Source organism: Anolis carolinensis, chromosome 1, assembly GCF_035594765.1.
Source record: "Anolis carolinensis isolate JA03-04 chromosome 1, rAnoCar3.1.pri, whole genome shotgun sequence".
NCBI lineage: Eukaryota > Metazoa > Chordata > Lepidosauria > Squamata > Dactyloidae > Anolis > Anolis carolinensis.
Genome location: NC_085841.1, coordinates 328,551,666 through 328,578,767, shown reverse-complemented (window position 1 = coordinate 328,578,767; position 27,102 = coordinate 328,551,666). Strand labels below are relative to the sequence as shown.

Below are 27,102 nucleotides of genomic sequence, written 5' to 3'. Positions count from 1 at the left end.
ACAGTAGAGTCTCACTTATCCAACACTCGCTTATCCAACGTTCTGGATTATCCAACGCATTTTTGTAGTCAATGCTTTCAAAATATGATATTTTGGTGCTAAATTCATAAATACAGTAATTACTATATAGCATTACTGTGTACTGAACTACTTTTTCTGACAAATTTGTTGTTTAACATGATGTTTTGGTGCTTCATTTATAAAATCATAACCTAATTTGATGTTTAATAGGGTTATCCTTAATTCCTCCTTATTATCCAACATATTCGCTTATCCAATGTTCTGCCGGCCCGTTTATGTTGGATAAGTGAGACTCTACTGTACTGTATTTACAAATTTACTACTAAAATATCACAATGAATTTAAAACACTGACTACAAAAACATTGATTATGAAAAGGCAGACTGTGTTGGATAATCCAGAACATTGTATAAGCGAATGTTGGATAAGTGAGATTCTTCTTTAATATGAAATAATTACTGGGATAGAATAATGCAGAACAATATAATCTCTAAAACCAGGACAGTAAATAAACAGGGGAATTCCACACAGGAAGCAATCAGGGCCAGCTAACACCTCCCAACAAAGTATTTCCATCATCAAAATCAGGCAAATCCTGTTTTCTCAGGGCCACAGACAGTAGAAGCACATAAAATATCGCAAACAATACCACTCTGAAAACAAGGGAATTCCAGACAGGAAACAATCAGGACCAGCTAACACCTCCCAACAAAAAATTCACTCAGGGAGGAGACAGCCAGGCTTTAAAGCTGCAAGGCCATTACATCCTAATCATTTTTCCTAATTGCAGCATTCATACTTCCCTTCAACAGACAAAAAAAAAACAATCAGAAATATTGTATATTCACAACCTTTAGGAAATAATATCCCCTGATGGCGCAGCGTGTTAAAGCGCTGAGCTACTGAACTTCTGGACTGAAAGGCCGCAGGTTTGAATTGGGGGAGCAGAGAGAGCCCCCACTGTTAGCCCCAGCTTCTGCCAACCCAGAAATTCAAAAACATGCAAATGTGAGTGCATCAATAGGTACTGCTCCGGCGGGAAGGTAACGCCGCTCCATGCAGTCATCCCACATGACCTTGGAGGAGTCTACGGACAACGCCGGCTCTTCGGCTTAGAAATGGAGATGAGCACCAACCCCTAGAGTCAGACATGACTGGACTTAATGTCAGGGGAAAACCTTTACCTTAACTACCACCAATTCCTCAATACTTTATTTCCCATACCACCAGACTTCGCCACAGCAACACGTGGCCGGGCACAGCTAGTCCCATTATAAACACCTTCATTCAGGCTCATATAGCAGCAGCAATTCCTACCTGTTTTATCAAATGATTGCATATTGTAACTTCTTAATTCTCCTGGTCCTGAAAACCTTCCAGAATTCGGGTGATTTGAGTAAAATCTTTCTGGCCTTCGCGGAGGAAGGGGTTGCTCATTATACAGCTGGCCTGTCATTCAAGAAATGTTGCAGTTCAGTAGATATTCCTATAATTATGCAGCAATGCCAACTCAAATATCTTGAATTCATTATGCAACAAAATATGTAAATGCAAAATGCAACAAATTCCTTTTAATTAATTAAGGGAAATCAGGCATCTAATTTTTCATCTACAGATGTCATTTGTCATCCATCTTAAATGATGCAGAAGAGTTATTAAAAACACTGCAGCACCCGCACTGCTATTTTGTCATGTACTATAGAATGTTTGTAACTTGAAGTCCCTGGTCTGGACATAGTGCTCTTGACAGGGTTTAGGGCAAGGCCCTCTGGCAAAGCAGAGCCTGCAAGGTCTCACTCTAAGTGCCATGTCAAGAATAAAGTGTAAACACTCTGCCCACAAGCCTCACTAAGGAGCTGAGATTTATTCCTAATGCTGTGTCATACTGCTCGCGACAGAGCTGAGCCATTTATTATGAAATGCAAAAGAAAAGAGTATAATACCTGAAACTGTGGCTTCATATTTAAATGGGACAGACATACACATCATGACAACAAGAAAATCAAAGAGAAAAGTTTATCTAAAGCTTGCTGTAAAACAAGATTGTGTTCGCTTGACTTCTAAAGAACAGAATTCTGGTGCTGCCAGTTGCCTTCTTTACTGCTGTGCAGAAACAATACAGGACAGCACCACTTATTTCTTATTAATGGGCAGGCGAAACCTCAGGAGATAATGCTGCTGGAACGTGGCCATACAACCTGAAAAATTCACAGCAACCCAGTGATTCCAGCCATGAAAGCCTTCGACAACATATTTCTTATTAGTTTGACTTGTCTCTTTCTAGCTCTCATTTCAACAATAGCAACCTTTAAACTTTGAAATGTGTGCTGAAATGATTAATTTGTGAATGCTACTGAAAGTGTAACATTGCAACTTAGATCCATAGCTTCTCTATGCCAATGGATATATTGGGTATCCGAACAATCCTTTCTCCGGAAACAGAAACTGAGATTTATTGAGAAACTGCTGATCTCTTAGGCTGTCATATAGTGTTCAAAATAGCAGGCAAAACTGTACTTCATTTGGTGCCCTACATGATCTTAAGGGAGGTTATGTTACATTTTAAGTATCTTCTACTTTGGTGATCTGGAAAACTGACTGTTATTAAATTGTTAGTGTTACAAACAGGAATGTTTGACTGAAAAGCAATTAAACGAACAGATCATATGTGCTATTCTTCACTACTCCAACATTATCAGCTGCCCCAGGTCATAGCCCAAAAGACAGTGAATGCTACAAATGTAATGGGATACTATTCTAGTATACTTGTTCCCCTTCCCCAATTATAAATGCTGAAGTGAACATTCAGATGGAAATTGGGGATGTTTTAAATATGTAAGTGTAATGTTTTAATTGGGGCTTTTAAACATTATATTGCTAGGTTTTAACTAATTTTAGCTGTGAACCAATTTGAGTCCAACTTTTAAAAAGGCAGCATAGAAATAAAATAAAATGTATTTGCTGATGATGAGAAAATGCAGCTAATTTAAACTGAATTTTTACTGACTTCAAAATTATTTTACTAATTAAAAAGTGATTTTTTTCAGGCTTTCCATGGCTTTATGGAAACATGAAATAGTTGAGATCGTGGTGCTTTCATCCACCTCTCCTCCCTCAGTCAGAGGTTTGCTTACATGAGGTATTAGTTTGTATCATAGTGAAAATAAGTCCTGATCTTTTTTATTCATTTTCCGTCTGAATATAAACAATACTACATTTTCCCATTGTATTCTCAGTTTAGAAGTGCCCCCTCCCCCCTCCCAACCTTTGGGAGTTGCATTATCTATAGAGAACACTTTTTCTGTCAGTGGTGTAGTATAAAACAGAATACATCTTTCCAGTTTATAAAATGGTGAAAGAATAATTATAAAATATCCATCTGCCAATGAATAATTGACTAGTTACCTGTATGAGAGGGATTTATCCGGTGATCTCTATCCCATGGAGGCGACAAAGATCCAGTGTCAGAAGGTGGTCTGTGGGAATCAGGTAACCTATCAGAATTCACCTCTCCTCTTTCATTACCAATGTCATAGGCATTCCCAGGTCCTCTTGATCCTAAACAAACAAGTTAACAAATATGGATTCAGCAACTTGGGATATGTTGGTACCATTTCCACTGAGCCTGCAAGAATGCAAACCTTGATTTTCTGAAATGATAAGCCACTTTGGAAGCCATCACAACCCATGTTTGTTGTAATAACATACAACAATGAACCCAAACCTCATGTCTTCCCACTGTCATCACATCTGCAATAAAGACAGGAAGACTTCTGCTCTTGATTAGCTACAACTTGTTGTTATTTACTTATAAAGCACCACATTGTACACTGCACTTTATAATTGAAAGAACAACAAAAGAACTCCCTGCCCGCAGGCCTACAATTTAATTAAGAAACAAAAAGAAAAGAGATGGCAATAATGGATGGGGATCAAGTCCAGCAGGAACTATCTCTTCTTCTCTCTCTCTAAGATTGGGGCAGTGGCAACTAGGGTGGCAAGGTAGGCCTTTCCTATGCTTCTGGGCCTAAACATGAGTCATTGTTTTATATGAACACAAACCACTTCGGTTATTTTTTATTATGCCTAGATGAAACACACCTGTTTCATAAGCATTGATGTAAAGCTGGTTTAGGAAAAATAGAAACCAGATTTTTTTGGGATTCAAACTAAACAACAAACAGTAATTATTCATGAATCGTGCCTAAGTCCAGAAGCAAAATCTTGCTCCGCCTTGCAGCCACTTTAATAGAAAACTGATGGTGTATTAAGAAAGACTGCAGAAGATGGACTTTAGAAGCCCACTTCCTTGTGATCTGTAGTCTGTCCCCCACCCCCCACCCCCCAAAAAAGCAGGGATAAAAATGCCCAGTCAATCAAAAGTATAATTAGTACTAAAGTAAATGCTGTGGAAGAAAGAAAAAACAAGTCATGCTGAAATAAAATTTACATTATATTCAGATTCCTCTCCCTGAGCAAAGACAGAAAGAATGTTAAAAGCCTTTTCATTACTTAATCAGTCTTGGCAAAGATTCCTGCCCCAAAAGCAGAATAGACAGCCCCCATCAATCTTCATTCTTAAATCACAGGTTACACCTTCAAAGTAAGAAAATAACTGAAAGAAATTACAAGCAAGTATTTCCCCATTTAGTAGAATAGATTAGAATAAAAATTAAAAAGGAGAAAAGTGCAAACTAGACTGGAATATTTTCCATTTAAAATTAACTGCTTTTCAACTATCACTTAATTTCTGGTTTTTAAGTAGTAGTTTGGCTTAGTCTCTAATCTATTCTGCTGTAATAATTTGGGTTCTGAACATAACTGATTTCAGAGTATAGCTGTACATTAAATCCAACAAACGGGCATGTTTCTGCCACTCTTTCTAACCAAAGCCAGAAAATAACAGCAGCTAAGATTCATCTCAGACTGTCAATTTTCATCAGTGAAGAACAAAACTCATCTTGTTTCTTTTCCTGCAAATCAACAGTTTAAACTGCTAATGCACTCATACATTTGTGGTACAAGTGGTTATATAAAAGACCTATGCTTCCCACTCTCATTTTCTTAGTTTTAAAGGTGCTACTTGGTTCTCTTTTGTTAGTCAAATAAATGAGCAATGCTGGTACTTAAAATAAATTCCTTTTTTAAAAAAATGAAACACTTTGGTTTTATGCTTTTCTTCAGGCACTGACCTCAATGACATTCTTGAGTTGCAAAACTCATGTAGTAAGCAAAAGTAAATCATGCATTGGCATTCAGATGGCAAATTAGAATACAGTCTACAGTAAAAAGCTGAACCCAAAGAAAGCCTGAGCAAAGGGGAAATAGTTACTGTTCCACAATGGCTGTACATGCCCTGAGAAAACCCGGATTTAGTTTCCCAGAAGTAGCAAGGGAGGTATAAAAGAGTCCTTTCATGAGCAGAAAACAATTACCACATGCAGAAGAAGAGCACTTTTGGATCTTACTCACCATTTAAAAGAAATCACTTTTAATCTGAAAGGTGTGACTATACTGTATGCCAGAGAGCACTTATGTGGAGGAATCAAACTTAAGCTTGAAATTGTTCTTTTTAACATATTTCTACAGTTCCATCAGCAAGAAAGGAGGGACAGACTAAGAGGAGAGAGAATCTGTAATAGTTTAGGTTTTCAAATTTAAGAATTGTACCTCTTCCTCCTCCACCTGGAAGCACAGGTGAAAGTCTTAAGGGACCCTCCAATAAGGTTGGAGGGGAAAGAAAAGCTCTTGTTTCAGATGAAGGTCTGCCCATTGGTGAGGGTCCATATGGGGAATGTTCTGGAACAGTTAAAACAAAATACTAAAATTCACAAGGTTAGAGTTAATTGATTTATACTGTATATAAAACAACAAGATCACTTATTAGACCAGGTCTTAAATTTAAAACTAACTTGGGACACAAAACAAATCAATTGGTTGCCTTTATTGTGAGCTCTTCAATAAACAGCTAAGGAGGTTACTTTTAAGTAATCTTCATGGAATACTTCACACCTTCATTTAGGGAAAAGGGGAGATAACACTGGGAATGTAGACAATAGAAGCAGTTGGTACAACAATTCAATTTCATGCAAATGATGTCCACATGCAAAAACAGCCAGCTATGCTTCAACTTGTATCTTACTAAAGGCAGTCAAGATCTGTCTATATTATAAAGATATTATGTATATTTTAAAGTGGTAATTTACCTCTGCCAAATGGTCTAACTGGTACATCAAGAGCATAAGGATCTTTTTCCAAAACATCATATTTAAATTCTGCTTCTGTTAATCTGAAAGAAATAACAAATGTTTAGTATCTTCTGTGTTTATTTTTCTACAACTCAGCTGATTGGTGAATGCAAGAAGTAAAATGGACTCAAACAAATTTCAAGGACTAATGGTGAAATCAGATAGTTTTTTAAAATATAAAATATAAATAGCTTGATCCAAAGGCTAGAAACAAACAAACATCTGAAATGCAATACAGCTACAATATGGCATCTTAAGCACAAATGATATAAGTAATAGCCTCCCCCCCCTCCCCACCTCAATCTTTTGTTTTGGGATAGCCACTTGCTCCTAAAGGGAAAGGGACGCTCTATAACAGCATGGCGCAGAGGGCTTTATCGGATGGGGAAAGGAATTGGCAGATGTTTCAATGGGGAGGTGTATGCAGGGAAAGGCGCCCAAAGTTTTGAAAGGTCTGGAAGCCAAGCCTTATGAGGAATGGCTTAGTGAGCTAGGTCTGTTTAGCTTGAAGAAGAGAAGGTTAAGAGATGACATGACAGCCATATTTAAATATATGAAAGGATGTCACATTGAGAAACGAGAAAGCTTGTCTTCTGCTGCTCCAGAGACTTAAGACAGAGCAAATGATTCAAACTATAAGAAAAGAAATTGCATCTAAACATTAGGGAAACCTTTCTAACAGAGCTGCTCGACAGTGGCATATGCAGTGTCGGGAGTCCGGAGGAGTCTCCTTCTCTGGAAGTTTTTAAACAGCAGCTGGAATGACTTGATTGTGTGTTTCTGCGTGGCAAGGGGTTGGACTGGATGGCCTTTGTGGTCTCTTCCAACTCTATAATTTTATGTCTCTTCTGATTGCAAAAATAACCTGTTGGTTTCCAGCCCTTCCCATCTACACTGCACTTAGATACTTGATGGTACCCACATTCAGAATAACCATTGACAAAGCTGAATTCAGTTCTATATGCTAGGCTTTTAACATTTCAGTGCTTCAGTAAGTTTTTTTTTATTATTATTGTTAATAATATAATAAAAGGTAAAGGTTTTCCCCTGATGTTAGGTCCAGTCGTGACCGACTCTGGGGGTTGGTGCTCATCTCCATTTCTAAGCCGAAGAGCCGGCGTTGTCCGTAGACACCTCCACATGACCATGTGGCCAGCATGACTGCATGGAGCACCGTTACCTTCCTGCCAAAGTGGTACCTATTGATCTACTCACATTTGCATGTTTTCGAACTGCTAGGTTGGCAGGAGCTGGGGCTAACAGCGGATGCTCATTCCACTCCCGGGATTTGAACCTGGGACCTTTAGGTCTGCAAGCAGCTCAGCGCTTTAGCACACTGCGCCACCACCAGGGCGCAGTGCGTTAAATAATCCTCTATTATATCATTATATTATAATGATATAATAGAGGATGTTTATTTAATTTTAAGGAAGTAATTTATCCAAAGTCCTAAATACATTTACAAAAAAACCCTGGTCTCAAGGATTTTAAGAAAATATATTTTCATCTTAACTTGGCAAAGGCACTCAATGATATTGGCTCTATGACAAATAGGAAATCTTCAACTTAATTTCTTTAACAGATGGGGTAACCTTGCACCCAGGTGTCATATTGTGATTGAACAATAACACAAAACAATAACACAAAATCATGCTTTTGGGGCATGAAAACGTAGCTGCTTACTTTTGTCTATTGTGCAAATTTTCTTTTCTCAAATCATTGAGGTGTCTTTCAGCTGCCCGGGCTGTCAGCTATGAAAAGGAGGGGGAAACTCTTATCAAATACTAATATTTCTTAAAGTACAAAATGCATGTGTATTGGATGACAATTTTTCTGGAGTGCTGGAAAACAGTGACTAAATTTAAGGACAGGATGTTAAGTGTGGCTTTAGGTACGCTTGCCCTGGCCTTCATAATCACAAATAATCTGTAGACATTTTAATTTCATTGTGGCTTCTAAGGCCAGAGATGTGAATATGTTAAAATTCAACAGCATTTTTAATCTGTACATGATACATACACTAGGAAAAAGGGATATTAATTACAGTATCTCCAAACAAGTGTAGCTAAGAAATTTTAGCATACCCGATCCCCATGTTTCATGGGTCAGTGCTATTGAAAGCAATAGGCCACACTCTCATCAGGAGTAGCATGAGAAGCACAGAACAAAATAAAAATGGCTGTATAAGCCAGCACTGCTAACCAACCTTCTAGTTAAGAACACCCCCCCCCCCCAAAAAAAATCTTATCTTGCACTATTCTAACACAATTGAGTTTTGTTGAGAGATTCAAAAGGAATGCAAGGATTTGTTCATATAGCAATACTTTCTCAACCTTTATGATCCCACTAAAACATTGTTTTCTTCTTGACCAGGAGATTGGTTGTGCAAATAACACTATGAATGCAGTGCTGTTGTTACAAGACTGGCTGACTAACGCTAGAAAAAAAACAGCAGAGAGCAGTCTGAACATTTATTAAACTGGCACTGAAACAAAGCCAGATGAGATTAAAGGATTTATTTTTACAAGAAGAGATTCTGAAAGACATGATTCACAAGGGAATGTGTACTCTATATGTCGTGCTACTCAAAGTGATGATCCATGGACTATTGCCAGTCTCCAAGCCATCTGCTGCCAGTTCCTGGAGAGCTTCCAACAAAGAAACAAGCAATTGTAGCCAATGGGCATGTGTGTGATACCAGTTCCGGTATCGTTCTGCTCTACAGCATCCATGGACATATACCGGCTGAACAGCTATCTAGATTTACTGCTTTATATCTCATTATTTTGTACTGGCGGTAATTATAATGACCTTTCCCATGAATCTCCAGTTCTGTAGTAAATGCTTTGCAAAGTCTGGTTTCTTTCTCCATTCTTGCTCTGCCTTAAAAGGTCTTCTGAAATGTTCCTGAACATTACATGGAGCTCTGCAGTAGCTTATACAGTAGAGTCTCACTTATCCAAGCTAAATGGGCCGGCAGAAGCTTGGATAAGCAAATATCTTGGATAATAAGGAGGGATTAAGGAAAAGCCTATTAAACATCAAATTAGGTTATGATTTTACAAATTAAGCACCAAAACATCATGTTAGACAACAAATTTGACAGAAAAAGTAGTTCAATACCCAGTAATATTATGTTGTAATTACTGTATTTACGAATTTAGCACCAAAATATCACGATATATTGAAAACATGGATTACAAAAATGGCTTGGATAATCCAGAGGCTTGGATAAGTGAGACTCTACTGTATATTCTTTACACAAGGACAAATAATCAACAGCACCAGAATTTTAGGGACAATTTTATCAAATGAATGCAACAAATAACAAATAGAATCTATAATCTATTAGAAACTACTATTTATCCAGGAAATAATTTAAGATATTAACCCAGAATGGACAACAGAATCCATGTGCACATCTTGATTTGCAGATACATCCTGAAATTCCTTTCCAGTTTCTCCAGCAGAACAGCTAAATTTGAGTTAAAAGTAGTAGTTTGTATGTTCCTTTGGGGCAGTTAAAAGGGCAGAGAGGCAAACGTACATCATAAAAATCTAGCCGACTTCACAGATGTGCTCTATCACACTGTAAAGACACCTGATGCTAGTGAGCACCATGGTTTTCAGATGAAAACAATTTCAATATTCGTAACCTACCCAGTTATCATGAGCCTTCTTCTCATGAGACATAATCTGTTTGAAGAAAAATTACTCATCAGTTCAGAATCACACTTAAAAAAATAATTCAACAGTCAATAACAATATAGCCAGTCCCCAAGTTACAAACAACTGACTTACAAACAACTCATAGTTAAGAATGGAGGTGAGACAAGAGGAAGTGAGAAAAATCTACTCCTCTGAAGGGAAATTCACTCCTGAAAGAGTTGTCATGGGGAAAAGGGGTCTCCACTGAAGCTTTCTCAACCAATCCTTGTCACTACAACAATTTTTCAAAATCCAATTATCACAGGGACAGAAAGTGAGGTGAAATCTTCTGAACAGGGGCATAGCCAGAAAAGCAAACACTAGAGAGGTGTTCACCCTTCCCTATATGATCCAAAGTGAATACATCTTTTTTCGGCTGGAGTTCCACTTAAAAAATTTACCTGTTCCGATTTACATACAAATTGAACTTAAGAACAAACCCACAAAAGCTATCTTGCTCGTAACTTGGGGACTGCCTGCATTGGAAAACCATAGTAGAACATTTCATTCCTTTTTTGTGCTTTATATTATTATTATTGTTGTTATTGTTATTATCTATACCCCACTTTATCTCTCCCAAAGGGGACTCAAAGCAGCTTGACATAAAAGCATTAGTATACAATTTAAAATATACAAATATGGAAACATTAAAACAGAATCAAACACAAACAGTACTATTATCCTTTGCCTTTTCCTATTTGTTCATTCCATGATGCTCTCTTAGCTGAGTGCCTTCATATACCTATAGCCCTTACTTCAACCCTTCTTTTGTCTAGGCCATAGGTTTTGTTCACCATGTGGTCCTATTTTTCTTTCTATTCTCTTCTCTCTCTTTCCCTCACTTTTTCTCTTTCTTCTCTCAGGCCTTATTCTCTTCTTTTCTGTGTCAATTACTTTCCTGCTATCTATACCAGCCAAAGACTCACAGGCACAGGTGGCCAAATGTAATGTGGCCAGATAAAAGTGTGCCAGCTTCACAGAACACCTCTGCATTAAGGGAAAAGGTAACTGAGCTTGCAAGGGTACTTCTACAATGTAATTAATTATAGATATGGTTGCAACTGTACACTGTTACAACTCATATAAAGTTGTAATAACACTTGCAAAGGTTCTGAAAAGTAAGTAGTTATTGTTATAGGTACATATGATTAAATGCAATAATTTGCTTTCTCATTTTTTGAAAGTTTTGCTTTATAGGGCAAAATGAAAGTTAAGCTTTATCACATTATAATCACAGCAGAACTGATTACACCTTTATTATTGGGGGATGAAGTAAAATACAAATAAAGTATTATTTGTAAGCAGCTGTTTTAAAGCTCTGGGAGGAATGCACATGTAGTGACACAATTCTTCTATCCACAATTTTTATGAACAGGGGCAAACACCGAATACCTCCACAAGGAGTCTGAAAAGGCATGCTTTGATAAAATCTAGATACATATCCTCTTAAACACCAAATATATGACAAAGTCAATAAATGCTTTAAAGTCTGTGAGTGCATAATTGCCCCCTATAATTAATTGAAAGTCTGTTATCAGCAGAAAACAATATCCAAGGTTGCAATTCTATTTACACTTCTCTAAGAGCAAATTTCACTGATGTCTATGGAACTGTACTTCTTACTGAACATACATAGGATTATGCTGTAATAATGAAATACCACATGGATGTCCTTTGAAATATCTCAGGTTGAAACCAATGAGAATATATGTTGTAGATTGGAACTTTCAAGCTGACAGCTTTATCAACTGTACATGAAGTACCAATAAAAAAGCAATATACATATACCTGATTCTGGTAAGAGCGAACAGTTCGTTCCAGTTCTTCTTCTAAATCCTTTGCCTGCTGTCTATAATGGAATTAATACAAAACAAGGATAATATTAACACCAAGTTTTACCATGAATGTTCCACAATATGCCACTTTTCTTACTATAATTGCAAATATCATTGTTATACATGATATCAAAAAGCAGAACAGAAGCTACAGATTGTAAGCCTTTCTCTTTCTCCTATTCCTGTGAAGGAAGGAAGACAAGAACTGGATGGAGTTTCTCTTCTCTCTGATATGAATGCTTAATAGTCTACTATGGGTAAAATGGCCTTGTTGTGAAGCAAAGAGAAAAGATAAACCATTGAACCACCTTTTCCCCTGCAGAGAAAGAACACTCCAGTACTCAACACTATATATTCAGTCTATTTGCTGGCACGGAAGATTCAATCATTTTGAAGCTACCTGCTGCTTTTTAGAGCATTACGGGGAAGGAATGGTTTATGGGCTGAAACTAGAGAAGACAGACTCCATGCTTACAACAAAACTTTCACAGCCCCTCTCTCAACTGCATCTCTCTGTTTTTAGGATACAAAAGAAGAAACTGTAGCAAAACAAGGAAATTGATAGAATTTATGAGGCTGTTTGAACTAGTAGAATTGCTTCCCATCACCCAAGTCATCAACTGAGTTCATACTGTAATATTTACTGAGCAACTTCATAGTTCCCTGGTGCATGTTCCCAGTCTACTCCTGGCAACTTTAGTGGAATTAACCTAAATATGGAGTTACACTGTCTTGCTGGCTATAGTACTCAAACTTGACAGTATCCTATCCTGTGTTTTTATTCCACAAATTTCAGATGGTTTAGTCCAAGTCTTGAATTTATTGGATTAAATACATAAAAATACCAACATAATCTTTCATTACCGATAAGTATTTAGTTCTTCAGATGCATGAATTATCTTCTCATCAGCTTTGGAAAGTTTCTCTTCTTTTTGCAAACGCTCTCTTTCCTCTACAGTCAACTTCCTTAAAAAGAAAATAGCTCTTGATGAGCCACAACTCAGTTACTTTGTACTTTTCTTAAGAAAATCATGACCTGAAGTTATTTTTGCAAATCAAATACTCAAGCATATTATTTTATATGTTTTATATGTGGTTTTATATGTTTTTATAGACTCTACTATTCATACTAAAGAAATAAGAACAATCTATATCTATAAAAGAGTGATGGCATCACGGCAATTCACAAAACAACAAAAGTACAGGCCCCCCAACCTCAAAATTTGACAACACAACCCATCATCCACGCCTCAAGGTTGATACAACAAAAAGAAAAGAAAAATAAAGTCCTAATTAGAGGGAGAGCAATAATTTTTTTTATCCAATTGCTGCCAGTTTAGAGGGCTAATCTCTGCCCACTTGGTTGCCTAGCAACCAAGGGACAGCCAGGTTTCAGTTAGGGGACAGGCAGATTTAGGCCTCACTTAAGACTTCTTCCACAGATTATCTAATTTGCACTGGATTATATGGCAGTGTAGACTCAAGGCCCTTCAACACAGCTATATAACCCATTTATAATCTTAAACACCAAATATTATCTGCTTTGCACTGGATTATCTTGACTCCGCACTACCATATAATCCACTTCAGTGTGCATTTTATACAGCTGTGAAGAAGGGGCCTCATATAATCCAGTTCTAAGCAGATAATTTAAGATTATCAATATACAGTAGAGTCTCACTTATCCAACGTAAACAGGCCGGCAGGATAAGTGAATATGTTGGATAATAAGAAGGGATTCAGGAAAAGCCAATTAAACATCAAATTAGGTAATCGTTGTACAAATTAAGCATCAAAACATCATATTATACAACAAATTTGACAGAAAAAGTAGTTCCATGCGCAGTAATGCTATGTAGTATTTACAGTAGAGTCTCACTTATCCAACACTCGCTTATCCAACGTTCTGGATTATCCAACGCATTTTTGTAGTCAATGCTTTCAATATATCGTGATATTTTGGTGCTAAATTCATAAATACAGTAATTACTATATAGCATTACTGTGTACTGAACTACTTTTTCTGACAAATTTGTTGTCTAACATGATGTTTTGGTGCTTAATTTGTAAAATCATAACTTAATTTGATGTTTAATAGGGTTATCCTTAATTCCTCATTATCCAACATATTCGCTTATCCAACGTTCTGCCGGCCCGTTTATGTTGGATAAGTGAGACTCTACTGTACTGTATTTACAAATTTACTACTAAAATATCACAATGAATTTAAAACACTGACTACAAAAACATTGATTATGAAAAGGCAGACTGCGTTGGATAATCCAGAACATTGTATAAGCGAATGTTGGATAAGTGAGATTCTTCTTTAATATGAAATAATTACTGGGATAGAATAATGCAGAACAATATAATCTCTAAAACCAGGACAGTAAATAAACAGGGTTAGGGTTAGGGTTAGGGTTAGGGCAAAGTCTGGCAAATCCTGTTTTCTCAGGGCCACAGGCAGTAGAAGCACATAAAATATCGCAAAAAACACCACTCTGAAAACAAGGGAATTCCAGACAGGAAACAATCAGGGCCAGCTAACACCTCCCAACAAAAAATTCACTCAGGGAGGAAACAGCCAGGCTTTAAAGCTGCAAGGCCATTACATCCTAATCATTTTTCCTAATTGCAGCATTCATACTTGCCTCCAACAAACAGAAATATTGTATATTCACAACCTTTAGGAAATAATATCCCCTGATGGCACAGCGTGTTAAAGTGCTGAGCTGCTGAACTTCTGGACCGAAAGGCCACAGGTTTGAATTGGGGGAGCGGAGAGAGCCCCCACTGTTAGCCCCAGCTTCTGCCAACCCAGAAGTTCGAAAACATGCAAATGTGAGTGCATCAATAGGTACTGCTCCGGCGGGAAGGTAACGCTGCTCCATGTAGTCATCCCACATGACCTTGGAGGAGTCTACGGACAACGCCAGCTCTTCGGCTTAGAAATGGAGATGAGCACCAACCTCCAGAGTCAGACACGACTGGACTTAATGTCAGGGGAAAACCTTTACCCTTGACCTTAACTACCACCAATTCCTCAATTATTTCCCATACCACCAGACTTCGCCACAGCAACGCGTGGCCGGGCACAGCTAGTCTATATATATAAAAGGGTAAAGTTGTTTGTGCTGTGACTATAACAACACAACTAAACGCCCCAGAAATATGAAACTTGGCAACACAATGCAAAAGCCTTGCCTTATGGTTCTTACAACACAACCACACCACAAAAACACAATCCGGAGCCACAAAACCGAAAAAACTGGCAAAGATGCACAACAATGCAACAACAATGCAACTACATGACCCAAACACACAAAACTTGGCAACACGACCCAAAATCCTTGCCCCTAGGTGCCGACAACAAAAAATAAATAAAAATAAATTCCTAATTAGAAGAAAAGGAATAATTGTTTTTATCCAATTGCTGCCAGTTAGAAACATCAGGAGAGAATACATTTCAAACATGACCAGGCAGACCACAGAACTCAGAGCAACCCAATACAAAGACAAACAAAAATAATAAAATAAATAAAAAAAAACCACGTAAAAATAAAATACAATAATACAATTATAAAAACATAAATAAAAATAGTATAATCAAATAATAACATATAATACATACAAATAATAATACAAACAAATAATAAAAAACTATAAAAAATAAAATACATACAAATAATACAATAAAAAATAATAAAAAACACTAAAAATAATTAAAAACTCTAAAAAATTAATACAATAAAATACTATAACACAAAATAACTAAAAATAATAAAAGAAAATAATAAAGTATAATAAATAAAAAGATAAGTTACAACAAAATAAATTTAAAAATACAAATAACGTCAAATAAAAATTCCACAACAATTTTTAACCAATACCACCACCACTTTGCCACAGCAACGCGTGGCTGGGCACAGCTAGTTATTATATATTAGAAGAGGAGTCAATTTATGTATTTGAAGTCTACTACTTCCCAGTAAAGAATAATTATTGTTTATGAAAAGAGGAGTCCATTCATCTTCTGAGAGAAAAATATTCTTTTTACTATGAATGTAACAGTCCTTTGTTTTACTGTATAACAATGCTTTATTCTATTTGTATTCATATTGATGCATTGAACTAAATATAGGTTTAATGACATTCAAAAAAATTCCTGTATTACTATAACAGTGGATACCTGTCTTTGTAGTTCCAGGGAACCCATTTTCTTTTATGGTGGGACTAAGCCAGAAAATCTGGTCACTCTTATTATAGTAACAGAAGCTGCTGTTACTATAATCAGGGGGACACATGCCTATGTGTACATATGGGGGAACAAAACTATACAGTGACTATTCACAAAGATCCGCAGATAAAGGCTCTACATTTAGACCACACAATGTAGCCAAGCTTAGGGAAGACTTGATCACATAACTCCAGTGTCCAGAACTTTATGCCTTATATCATTAATGCAATGTCACTGAGTGATAAGATGCTCACAAACATTTCTGTTGGTGTTCACGCAGTTGCTCCATCTCCTGCTCCTTTGCTGATCTGCTCCAGAGCAGCAAAGCTAAATCTAATGCAGCTTCTATCTATTTCCAAATCACTGGCCACTCCTGTACCACTCACCAACCTGAACAAACAAGTTGGCATGTTCAAGAAAATGATAAAATAAAGCTGCCTTCTCTTCACTTTGCTTCATCATTAGATTTGTCATTGGGCGATGCTATATAATAACATGGCCAAAAGTAAAATTCTACTACACATCTCATATTAAACATTTGTAAAAACAGGAGGAGCACTGCAAGCGGACCCAAAAGTAGAATCCATTGGGCTTGTTTGGTGTTGAACTGCTCATGCCAGGATTCTGCTACAAACTTCCCAGGAAAGAGGGAGAAAAAGGAGAGGCCATTTCTGACCTTTAACAATTGTAAGAAAGAGATACATTTAGGAAGTTTGCCCTTCCAAAATAAAGAGATGTTTATCACATACTAGCTGCCTTATCAATCTCAAGGAATTTTGGGAGGGAAAAAAAATTGAGACTCAACTAACTGCAAAAAAGAAAAAGGGGTCTTTTAAAATCTGAGAGACAAAAATGTGCCATAGAATCTGTAAGCAAACTCTTTTTCCAAATAAAGATAAAAACTAAGATGCAAATTAGCCCTATATTGCATTAATAAATGAGTTCCTGTACAGCAAAGAAAAACAGTAAAACTATTTAATTTGAATCTTCTACTTTCGGTCTTGGGTTACGTCCCTCTCTCCTCCACAAACAAATATTTTATTTCCTAAATTAAGAGACAGAGAGAGAAGTTCTGCAGGCCAGCACACGGAAAAAAAGGTTATATGTTGATCTTAGTATGTTTCTTGCAAATTTGTATTTGGGCAATTATTCTCATGAAAAGGTGAGGAGTACAAGGCAATCATGTGGTGGGGAAAAAGGATATGCCCATCCCCGACATCTGTTTTTGTGAGTAGCCCATTTCAAAATAAAATAAACATTACATAATAGAACAGTTTTTAAGAAGGCAGGAATATAGATTCTGTTAAGTTACAAATGAAACAAAGAATGAATTCATGAAGCAATAATCTACTGTTACTGATACCTGTGAAGGTTCATTTCATTTTCTTGGTACAGCTCTGACATGACTTTAAGCTTTTGCTGAAGCTTCTGAACTTCATTTTCAAAGTGTGCATTTTCAGATTGCAATGTGCTGTGTTCCTTTTCCAAACTTTCAATACGTTCTGTTACAAAGAAAAAGGATTACAACCAACCAGCAATTTAAAGTGGTAGGTAAAGATAAATCATGATGAAAATTGTTATTTTTTCACACTGAAAAGAAACAGACTGGACTGAATTGAAGTAGACATAAAACATTCATGGTGATCTTGGAAGTCTCAAGACAATTTGGGGAGGAATTTTTGTTTGTTTTACTAATCTCACATGATTGTATGTATACTAACAACTAAAAATGTTTGTAAAACTCTACAAAAGGATACACTTTCATTTTATGTCCTTCCCTTTTTTTTCATTAGACTAAAGGATACACTAATTTTCCCTCATGGGGGAAGCATGGTTGGATATGTGGGTAAGGACCAAGAGCTACACACCAACAAAAACCAAACAAAACAGACATGTTACCTTTCATACTGATGCCGCACAAACCAGTGCTAAGGACCTTCCCACTACGGAAGCTCAAACATCCGTCAATTAAAATAATAGTGATTATGATACGTGCAAATCTACTTTCCCCTCATGTCTATTTTAAAATGTACTCTCCAAAAATTGAAACATTTTTAGCAGCGAGGGGAGCAAGAAATGCACAGAAACAGCCATAAGCAGTGTTTAGAAATTCAGAAGTCATATCAAGATGTATTGATGAATAATTCCAGCTCATGCAACATTTCTGTAATTAGCCAAAATTGTTAAGCACCTATTTTTCAAAAATCTGAATTAACTCCATGTTATTACTTCACTCATTTTTTAAAAAGACATTTTAAAATTATAAAAACCAACGAAATTACCTGCAAGTTCCTCCTTTGCTTTGTTTTCATCACTTAGTTTTGAATACATTTGATTCCTTTCTGTTTCCATGGATTTTAAACAAGCATTCAACTATATTGAAGAATTAAAGACAAAACAATTTGATTGAAAGAGTGACTACTGATGCATGTTTCCAAATCTCTATTTAATTCTGAGTTACCTTCTGGGTTGCCACTCTAAACAAATCTTGCCAAAAAAAACACCAAAAAAACAAGTGATAGGTTTGCTTTAGGGTCTCCGTAAGTCAGAAACAACTTGAAGGTACAGAACATGAAGAAACTAATTGTATTATTTTGATAATTTGTATAGTGCTCATAAGTGTAAAAATATTCCCATGGTAACTAACAAAATATAGTGTACATGAACTAAATAGGCCTGCTGATAAGACTGTCTTTTTAAAGGGCAGTATAAACAAATTAATACTGGCTGATTAATTACCTTTGCAGCATAAATCAGTTTTTTTATGGTTCGTTTTTCTTGGTCATCTGATAAAATAAACAAAGAGGGAAAAGATGGAAAAACAGTAAATCACCCAAGAAAGTCTCACTTTTGGTATTATGTAAAGCACTTCAAAAGAGTCATTCCCAAAATCAGGCTTAAAAAAAAGTTAGAGTGGGAATGGAGCAGACAGAACAGGTATATAATTCACCTAATCAAGCTTCAAATAATCATTTCTATTCTGAAATGGGTATGATGTGCTTAGTAATTCAATTAGAGAGGTATCTCCATGGGATTAAAGTCCCCGACCTTTTTGTGTAGGCTGCTTATCCGCAAGTTAAGGACAAGAATGAGCAGTTGTCAAACCGGTTTGTGTTCTGGTGAGTTATGCAAGTGTGGGGGCGGGCATTATTGTAAGAATTTGGGGGATTTGTTCTTTTCAAAAGGATACTTCTGTCAGCAACATTCTGAACATGTTGTTAACAGCAGTGAGTAGTCCAGCACACAGAAATATAAAGCTTACGTGAAAACACCTCATACATGAAATGATACAATATACAAACAGTCATGTCATAATCTTATTTGAATTCCCCTTTGTTGATAAAAATATAGTGTGACACCCACCTGCCCTGTATCATTTATCCACATGTGACAAAATATGTCATCTCTAGACATTTTCTAGTTCCTCCAGAGTGACTCTATGGTACTCTTGGACCAGAAATCTTTAATTTTAATAGAGTTCATAATTATCCACAGTGCTGCATATCCATGCAACACCTGGAAACATATTCCCCATGGATACAGGGACTGTACTATATTTATAAAGACAGCAAGCTTCATGATTAGAATTTGGAAAAACAATCACTTTTTCTTTTTGCTTACATAACAGGTATGTCAGCCTTTACCTAAATGTTCCCCATTTTCTCTTTCACATTTTATATAATTCCCCCAGTGACTGTCTTCAGCATCATCATGCTCCCCGATGGCACTGCTCCAATCCTTCATCTTCAACAAGCACTCAGTCAGTGACTGTAAAATGTTGAAAAGGAGGGAAATTAGGAATTACACCTTTACTTTATTTTACAAAGAACAATTTAAAGATTTTATTCATTTAAAATATCAAATTAAACAGTATCAAGCATTTTGCATGCAATTTCTAAGAACCTCACACACTGTAGCAGTAAGACCTCTTGGAAAGTCAATTGCAGAACTTAAAATATATCTAGGTTGGCCTTTTTTTTCTCTTTATGAAGCTATTTAACTGGAACCTGAAGGGCCTGCCCTTCCCTACATCCAGCACTCCAAGTCTGAGTTTATTTAGTAGGTTTCGTCATCTTTGACAGTCACTTGCATCTTTGTGAAAACTTGTTGGAACATGCTCTAAGAATTTTGGAAGGGTGATGACAGATTTCTCAAGAAATGAAAGACATTTCATTGCCACACTTTTGTTTTGCCTGAATGCTTGTAACTTCTTCAAAAATTAGCTTACCTATTCATATGTAATATTTTAGAAGGGACAAATGACAAAATATATTGAGGAAATATAACTACTCAGCTGATTAAAAAAGAGTTCAGCAAGGCACCAAACATGCCAAAGCCTGTAATTTTTCTTTCTTCAGTTTTGTAATAGTGCAGGTCATTCCCTTGTGAATCAAAGAAGCTACAGAGTAAACACAACACCAAGGAGTCTCATCCAGACTGGAGAGAGGCACCTGTATTCCTCAAAGATTACAATGGGAGATGCTGATGCTGAGTGGCAGGATCTGAGAGCACTTCTAAGGCCACACCCAGGAATAATTGGGGGGGGGGGAGGGAAACACCCACCCTCAAACGATATCTCTATAAACATATACACTGATTCTACTATGTCTATGGACCCCCCCAGATTGGGGCACCCTAACTGCCATTTTAGAGTCTACTGTATCTCTAGATACAGCACATTCGTTTCTACAGATGAAGAGAATGCTGCCTACTGATCGCATCAGACATGCAGATATATCTATGTGAATAACTCATAGAAAGATCCACAGCAATTTGATCCTCTATAAAAGGGATCTTTCAGCCATCTGTGAACCATGCTAGCACATATTGCAACAGTTTTCTATTTTACTACACCTCTAAAGAGCATCACATCTAAGGCTAGTAAAACTGGTCAAACCCTACTAGAAACTTCAACACTGTATCACACATGGATCACAAAGGGTGAAATCCAATGCTATCTTGGTCTACTGCAAGCCCACTAAATCTGCTCTAAAAGTTTGAGGGACTCTCTGGAGCAGAAATGGGGAGGATTGTAAGGACTCCTCCTGAGTTAATTGAAATCCCTTTGCACAGGTGGCACCCAAAATGAGCTACTAGAATAGCTCAAATAGGCTATCTGCAGTCAACATTGCTCTAACACAGTGCTCTTACCTTGACTTGACTTTCCTTGTTTTTAAGAGCATCTTCCATATCTGCTTTAGAACACTGAAATATTTTTGTTTGCTCATTTAATTCACTAAATCGTTCACCCCATCCTTCTGCTTCTTGTAACAGCTGGAAATAAAATTTTGCAAAAGTATCACTGGAAAACAATTTATATAATTAGATCATAATAGAATACAATGAATTCTAAATTTTAAGAAAAACCTGAACTAGAAGTGGGCAATATGGAGCCAATGAGTCATGTGCAGGCCCCAAAGCTGTTTTTGCAGTCCTTGATGATTCCCAGACTCACTCTGATGATGCTTACTACTACTACGGTATCATTATTATCATCATCATCATCCTAACTGTCCCAACTTTCTCCCAGATTGGAACTCAGGGGCAACTTTCAAATTAAGATGACTGCAACGATGTTAACAAGATACACAAAGTCAATATCAGAACAGAATTAAACTATTAACAATATTAAACAACTAAAATGTACATTAAAAATGATAAAAACAATTTAAAGCTGTACCTTTCAAAACAATATAGCCACCTCTTGAAAGCCTTCAAAGGCCTTCAGTTCTTAAATCTCATCAGAATGGGGGAAAAAACCTTCTAGTCACACTTATCACTAAAACACCCATCTCTTAAAGTCAGATGTTATTTTTCAGTCAATTACATCACCTCTCTCCCAACTACCCCCAAATTTTCTGACAAAGTGCGCCATTCCCACAAGGTACCAGGTAAAGAAAACTGGATCTCAGACTTGCTAAGAATTGACAAATGGATCCTGGAGCTTACACTATATAGCACATTAAAACCAAGCATCAAATGCCTTGGTATTTAAAACTTTATGATTTTAAATGCAAAATACTTTAAATATAAAATTATCCTAAACCAAGCAGTGGAAAAACATCTACCTGCTTTTGACTTTCTTGAAGGTGGTTGTTTTCTTCTAAGGCATCTTGGACAGAGGTCTTCAGCCTCTCTCTACTGATCTCATACACTTTCAATGTGGTCTTGGCCTAAATGAAATGCAATGCAATGAAACTCCTCATATGTCAATGTATGTTCTTGAAATCTCCTTTCTTGTGTAAAAAAATCATAGGAAGTATGTTATGAAGGCACTGCTGGAGATTTCCTTCCACGTTCTGTATGTCTTAGCACAGCACTGTACTTTCATGAGGCTTTACCAAGTTATTTCTTTACTTTTGGAAGAGAGTTGTACAACTCACACAATGTAACAGAAGAGTGCCCCTTGACTTGGAATCATTTGTATTATTGAACCACTATTAAATTGCTCTAAAATCACAAGTTACTGTCAAAAGAATAGACCTATCTTCATTTGCCACAGAAGATCTAAAATCCCTATATGTGGAAAAGTGCCCACATATAGGAAGACTTGTAAGACATGTTTAGATCAATTCAAAAGGTTGATAGTAAGACGCAAAACTTTGTTATAGTGCCTTATAAAACTAATGTAACAGTCATCAAAACAAATTAAAATATTGACTTACTTCAGCTACTTGCGACTGTATAGATTTTGCTTCATTTTCTAAAAATTCCACTTTTCTCTGTATTTCAGTCATCTAGAAAAATGTTAAATATATGCTTTATAAATGCTTCCTTAAGTCTGCCTGATGATTTGTCTTTGGAAGATATCACTTAAATAATTTCATTTTCAATTACTATTGTTGTAATTATGAAATGGCGAGCAGCATTTGTGAATTGTTTATTTTGAATGGCTTTAACTATGCATAATAACGCAAAATTAGACACTCACACATTTGCATGGGGTAAGGAACAAATCCTTCTAGATATATTCAAGCCAGTCATTCAAACCATCCAGTGATACCTAGGTACAACCTGAGCATGCAGGAAAACAAACACACGACTTGAGAAGTAGTATCACTGAATTTAGGAAGGTTCATTTCTAGTGTTTAGAGATAAACTAGATTTAATTATGATGATAACAAATCATATCTGGGTGAATCTCACAGACACACTCAACAACACATGCAAAACTATTGTATTTCTTGTCCGAGCAAAATGGGCTTTAACGGAACACATACCAAGTCATCCTGCTCTGATCGCTTAGACTTTTCTTCTCTCACTTCTTTCTCTAATAATGCTATTTCATTTTTAAGCATAGAGTTTGAGGTGTTCAGTTCTTCATACGCCTTCTGAAAGTAACAAGTTTAGAAAGACATTTACAACTACACAATATACTCTGAAGAAATATTAGGAGCCATTATGTAGATAAGGTAGATTAGGATATAACTATCACATCAAAAATTGAATGATTTGAATGATTTGCACAATCAGCGAATGTGGATACTCTGTTTTACAAATCCATGCCTAACCAACAAAAATAAACCATACAAATTAATGTATCACATTTCCTTATTTGCTTTTGTTATCCATAGTAATAACCAATTCATTGCACACCTATAGTTTTCACTTTATCTTCTTCAATAGTTTTGAAATTGCTCCAAGCATTTTCTATATTTTGTTGAAATCTCTCTTAAGAAAACATTTTTAAAAACTGAGATTAAGAAGATACCAGATTCAAAATTTGCATGAATATTGTAATGTGGTTATTGTGTATAACCACAGGATCTTAACAACAACCAATGAGTTTATTTTATGTATATGATTTTGTTTAGTAAACAGGCATTTTATAAACAACCACAACAAATTTATATAAGGCCATAAGTCAGTATTTTAGGAAGAAGTCCAATTGAACAAAACTGAACGATCAAATAAGGAAACATACTTTCAGGTAATAAAGCGGTAATTATTTTATCAAACTGATTATTACACAAAACATTTAAATATTTAACATCTACCTTAATATCTGATGTAGCTGTGGATCCCTGCAAAAGGCTGGCATCTTTTAGGGAATTCTCTAACTCTTCATACTGAAATAAAAACACCAAATTAAGATAAGAACACAACAGAACAGAACAAAACAACATGAAAAGCTATCAACTATTTTCACCTCTTTAATAATCAAAACCAGTCTAAGCAAATTTTCCACATTAGGAGCAGTTTGGAGAACGTGTCTTTGCTTTCCCAAATGAATGCAGTTCTTGAATGTTACTGCTATCCCGCTTGCCACTATGTAAACTGAGGACCAATACATCTAGAGGATAGATAAGGCTATTATAACCTTCCACACCAGTTAACTTTTTCTTTTAGTATAGCAATAACTCTTCTGTTGTGTGCAAACTAGATGATTGTGTAATTACTGTATATACTCAAGTACAAACTGATCTCATGTATAAATAGGGGATATATTTTAGGACCAAAATTATGACTTTAAATGTTCCATGGCTGAATCAAAGGTCATTCTGCGTAGAAAAGAAAGCACCAATGCCACTGTTTCCTCCACCCTAGGCATTCAAAAAGGACAGAAGCAGCGCCACAGCAGAGAGAGTAGAGGAGTCAATGTTTCTTTTAGGTTCTTCTGGGATGGACTAGGCTCTTACCTTTTGCCACTCTACTCAGAGAAGGGTGTAGTTCCATTTTCAAACAGAGTTAAGGTACAGTACTCACAATGACCCATGGATAAGTTGACTCAGGTTTTGGGGATTGATTTTTTAACTAACATTTCTACACTTTTACATGAATATGTAGAGTATGTTGGAGGTATACTGCATTTTCACAACATTCCAGTTGCAGTGTTCTCTGTCACCAAGAAAACGCACCCACAACTAGAGTACTTATCATTTACCAAATTACCTTAACCATATTGAGGCTTTACAACTGCTTTGGAAGGAAATGTTGAAACACACCAATCAGAGAAAAAAGGAAGGAATGCCCACATTTTAAACAGTTGTTAATCTTTAGGAGAAATCTAGCATCTGTGGGGCAATTCTGTCAGTGACATCCTGGATATGTGTGCCAGTAAATGGTAGAAACACAAAATGGAGATACTGAAGCATGTGCATTCATACTGTCGCTATTTAATGTTATGGGGCATTACTGTCTATGTTTTTTCATATCTGCACAGAAGGAGGGGTGTCCCAGAACCATACTCCAATGAATATGGCAGGCCAACTGTACATTTACCCAAAACAAAGCTCCACTGAATACAATGGTATTATTATTATTATTATTATTATTATTATTATTATTATTATTATTATTTACTTGTGAGTGAACAGGCACGAGGCTAAGCTAAGTTGTACAAATACAATGTGAACCAAAATGGAAAATTCAAAAAATCTTAAAATTAATATGAAAGGCTTAAAACACAGCAGTAAACAATAAAATAGAATCTAAAAAGTTCTGCAATAATCCAAATTACCTCTTTTTTGCAGCGACTGAATTTTTCCAGTACTTTACATTTATCTTCAACTAGTTCAACAACTTTACTGGCTAGCTGTTTCTCCTTGCCTAAAAAAGAAGAAGAGCTATATGTAGTGACTAAGAGAGAAAAATGGCTTCAGCTAGAATAAAGCCAGATAAAATGTTGAACTCACCCACATAAAGTCTACTTTTAATCTGCAAAAGAAGAGTAAATATTGCAGTTGGTTTACAAAATTACATGCGATTGAATTTCAGGTTTCTATCATAAGGGAAAATAAAAGTAAAATAACAGTCAATAGGAAACTGATTCCTTGGGCCAAGGGAAACATAACATCAGACCTTTCCTCATTCAGATAAGACATCAAAAGGATCTTTCAAAATCATGCACTGCTACCATTTTAATTGCAAGTAAAAATATTTCAGTACTGTTAAGGCATTTAGCCCACTTAAAACTAACTTCTCATAGTTTGAAACCATTAACTGTTATGCAAAAGCAGGAAACCATGTTAGCCTTAACACAGGGAATGTTGTGCTATCATATTTGTTAATTATAATAAAGGCTGATCACTAATTAAAATAAAAACTGATAATTAAGTCTCCCAATTGGTTAGAATTGCAAACACCATATGAATTTACATTGGGACTTCCTCTGAGATGTAAGCCCACCCCCATCATTTCCCCTCCACTGTCTAATTCTAATCCACACAACCCCATATGCACCACTACAAAAATTGCACATTTGTTTTATTTTTGCCCTTCTTTATCATTTCTACCATTCACAGTTTCAGACTAACATGGACAACACATATTCCAAATAGCAGTCATGATGATTACTCTTACAGAAGCTTCTAACATGAACAAAACTACAATGATTTGTCACAGTCACTGAATAAAGACAGGGATGCTACTATTTTACACTTGAAAAATTCAGTTTCCATTAAATACACAAGTATCAAAGGAAATAGTATACAGTAATAGGAAACAATGTGTCTATAGAATAAGGGCATTCCAATAATGAAATCATAGAAGTCATTTGTTGTAACCTTATTGTGAAACAAACATCTCAGATAAACTAAGGTTTGCACAATTATTTTTTTTCAAGCTAAAGGATACACTGGAGTTAATGTAACATAATATGGTATTTAAAATCAGGGAGAGAGAAGAGGGAGGTGAACTAAGTCTTGTAAACTTCAAGAGAACCCTGATAAAATTTACAATTTGTACCATGTATAAGCCAGTCATTTCTTACACTGATTTTGGAAATATTAACTATAGGCAGTCCCCAAGTCAAGAACAAGAGAGATCCTGTAGGTTTGTGGAAACAAGGCTTGGTGAGAAGGCTTCAGTGGAGACACTTTTTCCCCATTACAACTCTTTGAGGAATTCATTTCCCTTCCGAGGGGCAGATTTCTCTCACTTCCTGTTGTCTCACCCCCGTTCTTAACTATGAGTGTTTGTAAGTCAGATGTTTGTATCTTGGAGACTGCCTGCATACTATCTTGAAATTCAAACCAACAGTAATATATTGATCTTAAAATGTATACATTGGTTTTGCTAACATATACCAAAACAATGAGCTAGCACTCTAAAT

The 27,102-nt window shown here is 36.2% G+C and overlaps 1 protein-coding gene across 6 annotated transcripts in view; it reads right to left on the bottom strand.

Moving 5' to 3' along the window:
* The window catches only part of mia2 (MIA SH3 domain ER export factor 2), a 58,504-nt gene that overhangs the window by 3,956 nt on the left and 27,446 nt on the right, over nt 1–27,102 (bottom strand). For 5 of the 6 annotated variants that reach the window (XM_008125864.3, XM_008125856.3, XM_008125850.3 and 2 more), the window contains 19 exons: nt 25,685–25,706; nt 25,510–25,598; nt 24,047–24,118; nt 23,270–23,380; nt 22,715–22,786; nt 22,118–22,222; nt 21,201–21,323; nt 19,694–19,817; nt 18,789–18,835; nt 18,332–18,422; nt 17,413–17,551; nt 12,677–12,778; nt 11,766–11,826; nt 9,930–9,965; nt 7,953–8,020; nt 6,228–6,310; nt 5,692–5,820; nt 3,427–3,579; nt 1,339–1,470 (listed from right to left, as the gene is read on the bottom strand). In XM_008125864.3, coding sequence (XP_008124071.2) covers nt 1,339–1,470; nt 3,427–3,579; nt 5,692–5,820; nt 6,228–6,310; nt 7,953–8,020; nt 9,930–9,965; nt 11,766–11,826; nt 12,677–12,778; nt 17,413–17,551; nt 18,332–18,422; nt 18,789–18,835; nt 19,694–19,817; nt 21,201–21,323; nt 22,118–22,222; nt 22,715–22,786; nt 23,270–23,380; nt 24,047–24,118; nt 25,510–25,598; nt 25,685–25,706 — 1,759 coding nt within the window. The remainder of the gene's footprint in view (nt 1–1,338; nt 1,471–3,426; nt 3,580–5,691; nt 5,821–6,227; nt 6,311–7,952; nt 8,021–9,929; nt 9,966–11,765; nt 11,827–12,676; nt 12,779–17,412; nt 17,552–18,331; nt 18,423–18,788; nt 18,836–19,693; nt 19,818–21,200; nt 21,324–22,117; nt 22,223–22,714; nt 22,787–23,269; nt 23,381–24,046; nt 24,119–25,509; nt 25,599–25,684; nt 25,707–27,102) is intronic. The other variant, XM_008125859.3, reaches the window with a different exon arrangement.